The 14,942-nt window shown below is 41.5% G+C and overlaps 1 protein-coding gene across 1 annotated transcript in view; it reads right to left on the bottom strand.

Moving 5' to 3' along the window:
• Positions 1–10,145, bottom strand: part of LOC123481303 (exocyst complex component 3-like) — a 31,757-nt gene extending 21,612 nt beyond the window's left edge. Inside the window, exons 1-2 of the mRNA XM_045224556.1 lie at positions 10,061–10,145; positions 1,443–1,940 (exon numbers count right to left, since the gene is read on the bottom strand). Of these exons, the coding sequence (XP_045080491.1) occupies positions 1,443–1,915 (473 nt within the window). The 5' untranslated portion in view covers positions 1,916–1,940; positions 10,061–10,145. The remainder of the gene's footprint in view (positions 1–1,442; positions 1,941–10,060) is intronic.
• Between the last annotated feature and the right edge of the window lie 4,797 nt (positions 10,146–14,942).

Here is a 14,942-nt window from a genome sequence, read left to right as displayed (position 1 = left end):
AAAGACACCTGTCCACAGAAGCAATCAATCAATCAGATTCCAAACTCTCCACCATGGCCAAGACCAAAGAGCTCTCCAAGGATGTCAGGGACAAGATTGTAGACCTACACAAGGCTGGAATGGGCTACAAGACCATCGCCAAGCAGCTTGGTGAGAAGGTGAAAACAGTTGGTGCGATTATTCGCAAATGGAAGAAACACAAAATAACTGTCAATCTCCCTCGGCCTGGGGCTCCATGCAAGATCTCACCTCGTGGAGTTGCAATGATCATGAGAACGGTGAGGAATCAGCCCAGAACTACACGGGAGGATCTTGTCAATGATCTCAAGGCAGCTGGGACCATAGTCACCAAGAAAACAATTGGTAACACACTACGCCGTGAAGGACTGAAATCCTGCAGCGCCCGCAAGGTCCCCCTGCTCAAGAAAGCACATATACATGCCCGTCTGAAGTATGCCAATGAACATCTGACTGATTCAGAGGAGAACTGGGTAAAAGTGTTGTGGTCAGATGAGACCAAAATGGAGCTCTTTGGCATCAACTCAACTTGCCGTGTTTGGAGGAGGAGGAATGCTGCCTATGACCCCAAGAACACCATCCCCACCGTCAAACATGGAGGTGGAAACATTATGCTTTGGGGGTGTTTTTCTGCTAAGGGGACAGGACAACTTCACCGCATCAAAGGGACGATGGACGGGCCATGTACCGTCAAATCTTGGGTGAGAACCTCCTTCCCTCAGCCAGGGCATTGAAAATGGGTCGTGGATGGGTATTCCAGCATGACAATGACCCAAAACACACGGCCAAGGCAACAAAGGAGTGGCTCAAGAAGAAGCACATTAAGGTCCTGGAGTGGCCTAGCCAGTCTCCAGACCTTAATCCCATAGAAAATCTGTGGAGGGAGCTGAAGGTTCGAGTTGCCAAACGTCAGCCTCGAAACCTTCATGACTTGGAGAAGATCTGCAAAGAGGAGTGGGACAAAATCCCTCCTGAGATGTGTGCAAACCTGGTGGCCAAATACAAGAAACGTCTGACCTCTGTGATTGCCAACAAGGGTTTTGCCACCAAGTACTAAGTCATGTTTTGCAGAGGGGTCAAATACTTATTTCCCTCATTAAAATGCAAATCAATTTATAACACTTTTGACATGTGTTTTTCTGGATTTTTTGTTGTTGTTATTCTGTCTCTCACTATTCAAATAAACCTACCATTACAATTATAGACTGATAATTTCTTTGTCAGTGGGCAAACGTACAAAATCAACAGGGGATCAAATACTTTTTTCCCTCACTGTATAGAGATTACATTTATGTTAATCTGTGGCTCTGGGCCCGTATTTATAAAGTGTTTCAGAGTGGAAATGGTCCTCCCTGTCCATGCTATCTTTTTCATTTGATCTAAATGGCATCTGATCTTAGATCAGCATGCCTCCTCCCCCTTACCGGAGCAGGGTCATGATATCCTCTGAGCTCCTGCGGAGGCCCTTCCTCTTCTCTTTCTCTGGCGGGGGCGAGTGGGGGTCCGTGGGACTTCGCAGGGACGGGCTGGTCCCCCACACGCTGCACCCCGACATACGCAGCCCCTTCCCCAGCTTCCCCAGGGTCTTCAAGGGCGAAGAGCCGCATAACCGCTCCAGAGTCCCCCTCAGGGGCCTTCCTCCTCCTCCTTTAGGGGCCCCGGGGCCGTGCCTCTCCATGTTCACCTCATTCTCCTCCTCTTCCCCATCACGCGACAACCTGCACTGGAGGGGTTTTGCTCCCCGGCCCCCCAAAATGGGGGGGTCGCCCTCATTCCTCTCCTCCTCCAGGTCCACCTCCTCGAAGGGACTCAGGTCCAAGTTTAACCTGGGCAGGATGAGTTCACTGTTCCCATGGTTATTCCTGGTCCTCCCTGGAAGGTTCTTAAGGATAGGCATGATGCTTGCGCTCAGGGATCAAATACTGCAAGGACACAAGGCGACTTAGTTAGAACAGAGAAAGAGATCACAGATCATTTGAACAAGCTAGTTAGGCTAGCAATACCAAGAGCTCAATAGGAGTGTGGGATGGAAATGGTTGAACAGAAAATGTCAGCTAAAACCAGAATGAATGAGAGAGTAATGTTGTAATTGAGGACCTACAGAATATTCTAATAGCATAAGAACCGTTGCAATGATACTATTCTGTATAAGCTTTACTCAGAGATTAAATACAAACACAGGCGATTACCCAGCAGCTTTCTCAAGTTACCGACAGTACAACGTGTTAACCTATACATTACATAATGACACTTGCAATAGAACGAGAAACATCTGTACAGTACATTCACAACCACCTGTTTAACCCATGTACGTGAAATCTTCAATTGTTTTAGGTTCCTGTATGTCTGTAGAGAGCATTGGTTCAATGTTACATATAGTTCTCAGAATGAATGTTTGTTTGAACTCACTTGCCCTCCATCTACGTATGAGGACAGACAAATAGGTGACTATGTGTCGAAGTCCTGCTGAAACTGAGGCTGTACTAAGGACACCGTAGACCACCACACATGCTTTGTACTGTAGCGCCTAAGTTGGGCATGGTTACATTCATACAGTGCATTCGGAAAGTATTCAGACCCCTTCACTTTTTCCACATTTTGTTACGTTACAGACTTATTTTAAAATTGATTAAATAATTTTTTCCCTCATCAATCTACACACAATAGAAATACCTTATTTACATAAGTATTCAGACCCTTTGCTATGAGACTCGAAATTGAGCTCAGGTGCATCCTGTTTCCATTGATCATTCTTGAGATGTTTCTACAACTTCATTGGAGTCCACCTGTGCTAAATTCAATTGATTGGATATGATTTGTAAAGGTACACACCTGTCTATATAAGGTCCCACAGTTGACAGTGCATGTCAGAGAAAAAACCGAGCCATGAGGTCGAAGGAATTGTCCATAGAGCTCCGAGACAGGATTGTGTCGAGGCACAGATCTGGGGAAGGGTACCAAAACATTTCTGCAGCATTGAAGGTCCCCAAGAATATATTTGGAACCACCAAGACTGAGTAATCGGGGGAGAAGTGCCTCGGTCAGGGCGGTGACCAAGAACCCGATGGTCACTCTGACAGAGCTCCAGAGTTCCTCCGTGGAGATTGGAGAACCTTCCAGGAGGACAACCATCTCTGCAGCACTCCAACAATCAGGCCTTTATGTTAGTGGCCAGACGGAAGCCACTCCTCAGTAAAAGGCACATGACAGCCCGCTTAGAGTTTGCCAAAAAGCACCTAAAGAACTTTCAGACCATGAGAAACAAGATTCTCTGGTCTGATGAAAGCAAGATTGAACTCTTTGGCCTCAATGCCAAGCATCACATCTGGAGGAAACCTGGCACCATCCCTATGGTGAAGTATGGTGGTGGCAGCATCATGCTGTGGAGATGATTTTCAGCTGCAGGGACTGGGAGACTAGTCAGGATCGAGGGAAAGATGAACGGAGCAAAGTACAGAGACATCCTTGATGAAAACCTGCTCCAGAGCGCTCAGGACCTCAGACTGGAGTGAAGGTTCACCTTCCAACAGGACAATGACCCTAAGCACACAGCCAAGACAACGCAGGAGTGGCTTCGGGACAAGTCTCTGAATGTCCTTGAGTGGCCCAGCCAGAGCCCGGACATGAACCCGATTGAACATCTCTGGAGAGACCTGAAAATAGCTGTGCAGCAACGCTCCCCATCCAACCTGACAGAGCTTGAGAGGATCTGCAGAGAAGAATGGGAGAAACTCACCAAACACAGGTGTTTCCAAGCTTGTAGCGTCATAGCCAAGAAGACTCAAGGCTGTAATCGCTGCCAAAGGTGCTTCAACAAAGTACTGAGTAAAGGGTCTGAATACTTATATAAATGTGATTTTTCAGTTTATGTTTTTTTATACATTTGCTAAAATTTCTAAAAACATGTTTTTGCTTTGTCATTATGGGGTATTGTGTGTAGATTGACGAGGGAAAAAACAATTTAATCAATTTTAGAATAAGGCTGTAACGTAACAAAATGTGGGAAAAGTGCAGGGGTCTGAATAGTTTCCGTATGCACTGGTATACTAGAAATTAAATTAATAGAAATAGAAATGATTAATAGTTATTTCAGAATTACAATAACTATTTGGACATGTTTATTTGGAGGATTCCAAAATATCATTTTCAATTTTCTGTGACAATGCTCAGTTCAAATCTAAACCGTAGGGTACTAGGGAGTAACTAGCCCCCCTCCTCAGAACAATGTCTAATTACTGACACAAAAAAGCAATGTTTGGGGAAAATGTTTTATGTGGATGAAGGTCATGCTTAGGCAAATAAATTATAAAGGTAAATAAATAGCTACAGTTTACACTTTTTTAGTTATTTCATGAAATGTTGTTTTTAGAAAAGGGGCGTTTTTTTCTTAAAGTACCGGGGTAACTGGCCCACCCCTATGGGGTAACTGGCCCCCGGTGGTGCCAGTTACCCCGGTAGAAGATTATGGCATAGGGTTTCACACAAGTGTGTTAAAATCCATTTAATCCGTTTTATTTTGAAATTCTTTATTAAGTAATACTAAAAAGCTTAGTCTAGTTGTCTTATTTTAATTATTTAATAAAATATTGGGGGGTGGGGGGTGTTGTTGTACATGTCACCGTTAATATCCGCACTATGAGGAGATTTAATGTAAAGTCCCTTTTTTTTATCTCACCTGCACATACATTTTCTTTGTTGTTCCTTTTCCATACAATCCATTATGTACAATTGCACTAAATATTATTTGAATAATGCAAGATTTTAAATCCCAGCAGTCTTTAAAATGACATTCAGGAGCAAAGGGCTTTCAATAGTTGTTTTTAATATTGGAATATAATATTGGAATGGAATATAACTAATAACATTTAATAACAATAACTTAACTAATTAACTCAGTGAAACATTGACTTGACAACTCTCTTATGCTCTGCTATTGCACAATTCTAATTTGTACATAGGTCACAAATAAAGCTATCCCCATTAAAATTGGAGCACAACTCATGAGCCCACCTCCTGCACTGCTCACACCTAATCCAGTCCCCCCACCTGTGACTGAAAACAGGGGGAGAGATGCCAATTGAAAAGCTCTCTTAAAAACGTAGCTAGTTATCCAGCAATATGACATAAAATGCTGTGTAAAATAGCTTAAAGGCTATAAAGTAACATTAACTGTAAAGTTATCAGTCACTAGTGGAAACATTTACAACTGCAATTAAGTTACGTTTTATTTTTTATGTATTTTACCTCAGATGATCTGGTAGTAAGGTTGCTAGCTAGCACTCCTAGCAGCTTATGCTAACTAGCTAGCTGGCTAGCATTTACTGCTACTGAAGTTGCTAGCTAGCAAGTTAGCATAAGCTAGCGCAAACTGGGCTAGTCATTGTCTAAATGATAGGTAGAAACACATTCATAACCATAAAGGGGTAACTAGCCCCCAGGGGCCAGTTACTCCCTAGTAGGGGAGTAACATATTACTACTTTACTCAAAATGTATCTACATTTTTCTCTCTAAACAAGTGGATTATTTATCTCAAGGCTTTCCTACTGGTATATTAAAAAAACTATTATAGATCTAACTTCATTGGAATATATCTACAAGGAGGGGGGGCAGTTACCCCAGGGGGCTAGTTACCACCTAGTATCCTAATTGTTTTTAGTAAATATGAATGTGTTTCGAAGGAACGCTGTGTATATTTGTCTGACAATAGCCACGTGTTAAACCACCCACTAACATCTCAGTTCAGAACCAAATAAACATGTATGGATGTTGGATTGTGTTGAGGCCAATGTTCAGCTGGTGCAGACACATAGAACAACAACACTAGGAGCAGGAGGTTCATTTCTAAACAAACACTGAACATTCCGCTCCCAAACGGCTTAGAAATTAACAGGGAATAAAAGTGGTGTCTGTCTGTGGCTGGCAACATTATTTTGTTTCACTAAAGCACTTAAGTATTTAAACAACTTGATATAAGATTGATCTTGAATCACTTAAAATTCCTCCCTAAATTGATTGGGTCAAGTGGTTTTAGTGCCTGGCTGCCTGGGACACTAGTTTGCTGACACTGCATGTAATTACACTAAGTACTGTAGCCTACTAACCCAAATACCAACATGTTTCAAGCAGACCACCATAGTCCCTGTGCCCAAGAACACCAGGTAACCTGCCTAAATGACTACCGACCCCTAGCACTCACGTCTGTAGCCATGAAGTGCTTTGAAAGGCTGGTCATGGCTCACATTCAACACTATTATCCCAGAAACCCTAGACCCACTCCAATTTGAAAACCGCCCCAACAGATCCACAGATGACGCAATCTCTATTGCACTCCACACTGCCCTTTCCCACCTGGACAAAAGGAACACCTACGTGAGAATGCTATTCATTGACTACAGCTCAGCATTCAACACCATAGTGCCGTCAAAGTTCATCACTAAGCTAAGGACCCTGGGACTAAACACCTCCCTCTGCAACTGGATCCTGGACTTCCTGACGGGCCACCCCCAGGTGGTATGGGTAAGTAACAACATATCTGCCACGCTGATCCTCAACACTGGGGCCCCTCAAGGGTGCGTGCTCAGTCCCCTCCTGTACTCCCTGATCACCCACGACTGCATGGCCAAGCACGACTCCAACACCATAATTAAGTGTGCCGACGACACAACAGTGGTAGGCCTGATCACCGAACACGATGAGACAGTCTATAGGGAGGAGGTCAGAGACCTGGCAGTGTGGTGCCAGGATAACAACCTCTCCCTCAACGTGATCAAGACAAAGTTGATGATCGTGGACTACAGGAAAAGGAGGGCCGAGCACGCCCCCATTCTCATCGACAAGGCTGTAGTGGAGCAGGTTGAGAGCTTCAAGTTCCTTGATGTCCACATCAACGAACTGTCATGGTCCAAACACACCAAGGCAGTTGTGAAGAGGGCACAACAACGTCTATTCCCCCTCAGGAGACTGAAAGGATTTGGCATGGGTCCTCAGATCCTCAAAAGGTTCTACAGTTGCACCATCGAGAGTATCCTGACTGGTTGCATCCCCGTCTGGTATGGCAACTGCTCAGCCTCCGGCCGCAAGGCAATATAGAGGGTAGTGTGTTCGGCCCAGTACATCACTGGGGCCAAGCTTCCTGCCTTCCAGGACCTCTATACAAGGCGGTGTAAGAGGAAGGCCCTAAAAATTGCCAAAGACTCCAGCCACCCTAGTCATTGACTGTTCTCTCTGCTACCGCACGGCAAGCGGTACCAGAGCGCCAAGTCTAGGTCTGAAAGGCTTCTTAACAGCTTCTACCCCCAAGCCATAAGACTCCTGAACAGCTAACCAAATGGCTACCTGGACTATTTGCATTTTTACACTGCTGCTACTATCTGTTTATTATCTACGCATAGTCACTTTACCTCTACCTACATGTACATATTACCTCAATTACCTCGACTAACCTGTGTCATTGATTCTGTACCAGTACCACCTGTATATAGCCTTGTTACTGTTATTTTATTGTTGCTATTTAATAATTTTTTTATTTTTCTATTTACTTCTTTTAATTGTAAAATTTTTTTATTGTTTACTTCAGTTTATTTAGTAAATACTTTCTTAATAGTTCTTTTTTCTTAACTGCATTGTTGGTTAAGGGCTTTTATTCGGCACATGTGACAAATAACATTTGATTTGATTTTATTTGAACAATGTGTCCTCATACACTACTGTATAATGCACAGGTATAGGTATTATAGCTACACTTATTATAAAGTGGAACACAGAGGTTTTCTCCAGAAATAACCATGCAAATACATAGTAACTAGTTGTTCTTAAAGTCCTGGTAAATGGAAACATTAAAGGTACAGTTGAAGTCTGAAGTTTAGGTTGGAGTTATTAAAACTCCACAAATTTCTTGTTAACAAACTATAGTTTTGGCAAGTCGGTTAGGACATCTACTTTGTGCATGACACAAGTAATTTTTCCAACAATTGTTTACAGACAGATTATTTCACTTATAATTCACTGTATCACAATTTCAGTGGGTCAGAAGTTTACATACACTAAATTGACTGTGCCTTTAAACTGCTTGGAAAATTCCAGAAAATGATGTCATGGCTTTAGACACTTCTGATCGGCTAATTGACATCATTTGAGTCAATTGGAGGTGTACCTGTGGATGTATTTCAAGGCCTACCTTCAAACTCAGTGCCTCTTTGCTTGACATCATGGGAAAATCCAAAGAAATCAGCAAAGACCTCAGAAAATAAATGGTAGACCTCCACAAGTCTGGTTCATCCTTGGGAGCAATTTCCAAACGCCTGAAGGTACCATGTTCATCTGTACAAACAATAGTATGCAAGTATAAACACAATGGGACCACGCAGCCGTCATACCGCTCAGGAAGGAGACGCGTTCTGTCTCCTAGAGATGAACGTACTTTGGTGCGAAAAGTGTAAATCAATCCCAGAACAACAGCAAAGGACCTTGTGAAGATGCTGGAGGAAACAGGTACAAAAGTATCTATATCCACAGTAAAACTAGTCCTATATCGACATAAGCTGAAAGGCCGCTCAGCAAGGAAGAAGCCACTGCTCCAAAACCGCCATAAAAAAGCCAGACTACGGTTTGCAACTGCACATGGGGACAAAGATCGTACTTTTTGGAGAAATGTCCTCTGGTCTGATTAAACAAAAATAGAACTGTTTGGCCATAATGACCATCGTTATGTTTGGAGGAAAAGGGGGTAGCTTGCAAGCCGAGGAACACCATCCCAACTGTGAAGCACGGGGGTGGCAGCATCATGCTGTGGGGGTTCTTTGCTGCAGGAGGGACTGGTGCACTTCACAAAATAGATGGCATCATGAGGAAGGAAAATTATGTGGATATATTGAAGCAACATCTCAAGACATCAGTCAGGAAGTTAAAACGTGGTTGCAAATGGGTCTTCCAAATGGACAATGACCCCAAGCATATTTCTAAAGTTGTGGCAAAATGGCTTAAGGACAACAAAGTCCTGACCTCAATCCTATAGAAAATGTGTGGGCAGAACTGAAAAAGTGTGTGCGAGCAAGGAGGCCTACAAACCTGACTCAGTTACACCAGCTCTGTCAGGAGGAATGGGCCAAAATTCACCCAACTTATTGTGGAAAGCTTATGGAAGGCTACCCGAAACGTTTTACCCAAGTTAAAGAATTTAAAGGCAATGCTACCAAATACTAATTGAGTGTATGTAAACTTCTGACCTACTGGGAATGTGATGAAATAAATAAAAGGTGAAATAAATAATTCTCTCTACTATTATTCTGACATTTCACATTCTTAAAATAAAGTGGTGATCCTAACTGACCTAAGACAAGGAATTTTTACTACGATTAAATGTCAGGAATTGTGAAAAACTGAGTTTAAAAGTATTTGGCTAAGGTGTATGTAAACTTACGACTTCAACTGTACATGAAATAATTGAATTACTAGCCCTGTCCAGAAATACATCATATTGATTATAAAACTTTTGTTCTCAATTTTTGTTCCTTAGAAACCTTCTCACCGTCTGAAAAGGCCTATGTTTAAATTCTCAATTATGACCCTGTATGTACCAAATCCTAGAATTTAGTTACCAAATTGTATTACCAAATAGTACAAAGTTTTACCTTGTTATTTTCAAGTACCTTTGGCATAGACCATAGATGATTGTAAACAAACATCTACCTGTTTCTGAAGAACAGCAAAACAATCCACAGTGGCACATAATTAATTTTTTCCTTCCTTGTACCAAGGTGGACTATATGAGCCATAATCTAAAGGACTTCCTGAAGATACAAGATAATACTTATGACAGACAGACTGCAGTAGGGATCCTTCTCAATCAAAAGTTTTGATATCTCATGAACTCAGATTGTATTTTAACATAGTATTTTAGAGCAAACCAGAACACACCATCACAATGGTAATGCAAAGCTATATGCATGATTGTATAGGCTTTAAAGATTTAGATAAAGGACGGCAAGAGGCACAGCAATCAGAGGTACACCATAATAAGATAAATATCTTAATTCCTCTTACCTTGAGTAATTAGTGCACAGTGTCTCAGTGGAATGTCATCCCGGTGTGTGTATCTCCACCGTGGCTCAGGAGAGCACTGTGCTCACCCGCCTTCCTGACTGGTTGTATTGTAGCTGAAGATGATGCTTTTTCCTGAGGAAGCTGTGTGTGTGTGTGTGTGTGTGTGTGTGTGTGTGTGTGTGTGTGTGTGTGTGTGTGTGTGTGTGTGTGTGTGTGTGTGTGTGTGTGTGTGTGTGTGTGTGTGTGTGTGTGTGTGTGTGTGTGTGTGTGTGTGTGTGTGTGTGTGTGTGTGTGTGTGTGTGTGTGTGATGTATTAATATCTGTCTGAGCGTCAGTTGATAAATATGTGTGGTGCTTTTACATTCTGAGTTGACCTGAGTAACAGAGAGTATCTCCAACGGCTTCCAAGCAAATTTCCTCTATAAAGCATTTAAACAATCGCCTGCACTGCTTTGACATGCGGTCAGTCTAACATATACAATTTGCCGAAAAATGTCAAAACTGTTTGTAATATAGATCTCGAAGAGAGCATGTGAACAGATAATGGGCTGGTGTGTTTGATATCTTACATGACAAATCAAAAGTATTTTGAGGCCCACAGCATGTCAGGAATCAGACATCTAGAACTGATATTTAGTTCATATTCAAAGATAGTAGTTACATTTCTTAAGATGGTTGCTTTGCTTAGAAACCGTTACAGTGGAGAGAAGTTAACTTTAGTGCCTACTTACAGTTTAGGATATGTCTACTGCCAGAATAGCTTTTCAATGGGATCTATCCATAGGGGGAGCCTGGGCAACTGAAATGTCTGACCTTTTTCAACATTTTAGTCATTTAGCAGACGCTCTTATCTAGAGCAACTTACAGGAGCAATTAGGGTTAAGTGCCTTGCTCAAGGGCACAGACAGATTTTTTACCTAGTCGGCTCGGGGTTTAGAACCAGCAACCTTTCGGTTACTGGCACAACGCTCTTAACCACTAAGCTACCTGCCGCCCCGGCCGCCCACAGTCTGACTGTGAACATCTGTACGAAAACCAAATTAAGGGAGACATAGATATGATTAAAATACAACTGTTGATGCAATATGGAAAAAAAAAATGGGTGGAGGAGATTAATCATAAACCTAAATTGAAAACCTTTTGTTTGATTAAGGGTGAATTCTTGTGTGAAATATATTATGTATAACTTACCTAAAAGCAAGAGATCGCTATGTGCACAGGTAAGATCAGGGATATTGCCTCTGCGTATTGAAACAGGTCGGTATTGTGGTGAATGGAAGAGGAAAGACTATGTAACTATTGTGACCTCAAAGAAAGAGAATGAAACTCATTTTTATCCTCTACTGCTCTTTCTACCACGATATACGCTTGCTCTTATTCCAGAAAGCTCACCAGATATACCCTGGCATTATGTGGCTGAGCGATGAGGAGAAACTAAAATGTTTTTTTGTCAATTGTGTATTTCTGTTTGAGGAATATTTAGATAAAGCCAGGAATAAAAGAAAAAGGGCTACCTATAATTAAATTGTAAAAATATTTAGCTTATACAGTTGAAGTCGGAAGTTAACAGACTTAGGTTGGAGTCATTAAAACTTGTTTTTCAACCACTCCACAAATTTCTTGTTAACCAACTATAGTTTTGGCAAGTCGGTTCGGACATCTACTTTGTGCATGACACAAGTAATTTTTCCAACAATTGTTTACAGACAGATTATTTCACTTATAATTCACTGTATCACAATTCCAGTGGGTCAGAAGTTTACATACACTAAGTTGACTGTGCCTTTAAACAGCTTGGAAAATTCCAGAAAATTATGTCATGGCTTTAGAAGCTTCTGATAGGCTAATTGACATCATTTGAGTCAATTGTATTTCAAGGCCTACCTCCAAACACAGTGCCTCTTTGCTTGACATCATGGGAAAATCAAAATAAATCAGCCAGGACCTCAGAATTTTTTTTTGTAGACCTCCACAAGTCTGGTTCATCCTTGGGAGCAATTTCCAAATGCTTGAAGGTACCACGTTCATCTGTACAAACAATAGTACGCACCTATAAACACCATGGGACCATGCAGCCGTCATACCGCTCAGGAAGGAGACACGTTCTGTCTCCTAGAGATGAACGTACTTTGGTACGAAAAGTGCAAATCAATCCCAGAACAACAGCAAAGGACCTTGTGAAGATGCTGGAGGAAACAGGTACAAAAGTATCTATATCCACAATAAAACGAGTCCTATGTCGATATAACCTGAAAGGCCGCTCAGCAAGGAAGAAGCCACTGCTCCTAAATCGCCATAAAAAAGCATGAAACAAAAATAGAACTATTTGGCCATAATGACCATCGTTATGTTTGGAGGAAAAAGGGTGTTGCTTGCAAGCTGAAGAACACCATCCAAACCGTGAAGCACGGGGGTGGCAGCATCATGCTCTGGGGGTGCTTTGCTGCAGGAGGGACTGGTACACTTCACAAAATAGATGGCATCATGAGGAAGGAAAATTATGTGTATATATTGAAGCAACATCTCAAGACATCAGTCAGGAAGTTAAAGCTTGGTCGCAAATGGGTCTTCCAAATGGACAATGACTCCAAGCATACTTCCAAAGTTGTGGCAAAATGGCTTAAGGACAACAAAGTCAAGGTTTTGGAGTGGCCATCACAAAGCCCTGACCTCAATCATATAGAAAAGTTGTGGAAAGAACTGAAAAAGTGTGTGCGAGCAAGGAGGCCTACAAACCTGATTCAGTTACACCAGCTTTGTCAGGAGGAATGGGCCAAAATTCACCCAACTTATTCTGGGAAGCTTGTGGAAGGCTACGCGAAACGTTTGACCCAAGTTAAACAATTTAAAGGCAATGCTACCAAATACTAATTGAGTGTATGTAAACTTCTGACCCACTGGGAATGTGATGAAATAAATAAAAGCTTAAATAAATCACTCTCTACTATTATTCTGACATTTCACATTCTTAAAATAAAGTGGTGATCCTAACTGACCAAAAACAGGGAATTTAACTAGGATTAAATGTCAGGAATTGTGAAAAACAATCCAACTTCAACTGTAAACTTCCAACTTCAACTGTATGTGGTAAATGGCACGTGTGTATATAGATTGTGTATAGGCTTGTCTCCCATATGAATCTTCTCTTTGTACCAGACTGGGTTCAAATGCCTTCTGTTTCTTTTTTTCATTATTTATTTATCTGTATATGTTATGTATGTATGTGTATATATACAGTATGTATGTATATTATTTTACTGCTCTAGCGATATAATTATTGTTTGGATAACTCTATTTACTATTATGTATTGATTTTTACCTTACATTTTTCACTCTTTATGTGATGCACATTGCAGAGAACACCGTAAGAATTATCATTTAATTATCACAGTGAATTATTGTAATGTTTGTTTATGTCAATTAATCCCATAAGGGATGGGTTGCCAATTGGCGATTTGACACGAAAATAAAATTTCACTCATTCATACAGTTTAACATTTCAACACTATTAGATTCCATGCAAACTTCAAAAGCAGTGACTTCGAACTCTTGGACCACCAGGGATCCATTTTGTCCTCCTGTGCCCTCTAGTGGTGGAATTGTGGACAATCGATCATTTCCTTATTAACCAACACAAGGGGGGGGATGTATTGGGAAGGTGATGTCTGTTGTGTGTATTAGTTGAGGATGTTGATATAATCTGGCTATGACTTTCTTAATTGCCCCTGATTGGGTAAATATAGTTATATTGAACTGAAGAACACAGCTGTCTCAACCCAGTGTCTAACAATCATACAAAGACAATATTTGAACTGCCTGTTAAGTCAAGGTCCTGGATCTTGTTTTTAGCGTTAATATCCAAACATATTAAATTCAGGTGTCCGACTTCCTCTTTCATAGAATTATCATCTGTAGAGTCTCAGATCTCCAGGCCTGTATTCATAAACTGTCCAAGAGTAGGAGTGTTGATCTAGGATCATGTCCCTCTGTCCATGTAATCTTATTCATTGTGATCTAAAAGGCTAAACTGATCCAAACTGCTACTCAGATGCTTTATGAATACAGGGCTGGGACCAGGCTAGGCATGCTGTTCTTTTAAAACCTTGTCTAAGCTGCCTATCTACAGCGTCTTTGTGAATAACAACGACAATATTGGTCCTATAGTGATAGACGTTTTATTTACCTCCATTTTTATATTTTAAAATCACTCAAAAATAATGTTGGCAGTGCAAACCAAGAGGACAAACTGGTAAAAACGAAATGCATTAGTGAAGGTATTTGATGACCATTCATCTCACTGTAGTGACTTAAGTGTATATTCACTGCATAATATTTAGGCAAAAAACGAGGAACAGGTAAACAAACTCAACTGTTATAATTATAGTAGCTAGGTAACAGGAATTACTTCAGTGTTACTCAGAAGGATACCTCAGAGACAGGGCTGGATTAATAAATCATAGGCCCCGGGGGAGGTAGCTAGTATGTACATATAGGTAGGGGTAAAGTGACTAGGCAACAGGATAGATGATACACGCAGCAGCATGTGTGTGTGTGTGTCTCGTCAGTATGCATGTGTGCTCATGTTATATGTGTGTGGGCGTATGTAGTGTGTGTTGGGCTGTTAGTGTAAGTATGTATGAGTACAGGAGGGGACTAAGCACACACCCTTGAGGGGCCCCTTTGTTGATGGTCATCATGGCAGATTTGTTGTTGCCGCCTGGGGGCCGCCCATCAGGATGTCCAGAATCCAGTTTCAGAGACATTACATTAGCAGAATATTTTTTAATACCACACAAATGACCAAAATGAGTGGCTACTCTGACACTGACAAACTGAGATCAATAAAAACAATCTGGTCTTGAATTCAAACAATAGCCCAGGC

Source organism: Coregonus clupeaformis, chromosome 13 (genome assembly GCF_020615455.1).
Source record: "Coregonus clupeaformis isolate EN_2021a chromosome 13, ASM2061545v1, whole genome shotgun sequence".
In the NCBI taxonomy this organism is placed as follows: Eukaryota; Metazoa; Chordata; class Actinopteri; order Salmoniformes; family Salmonidae; genus Coregonus; species Coregonus clupeaformis.
Note: the sequence above shows the minus strand (reverse complement) of the source record. Positions and strands in the feature narration are given on the sequence as shown.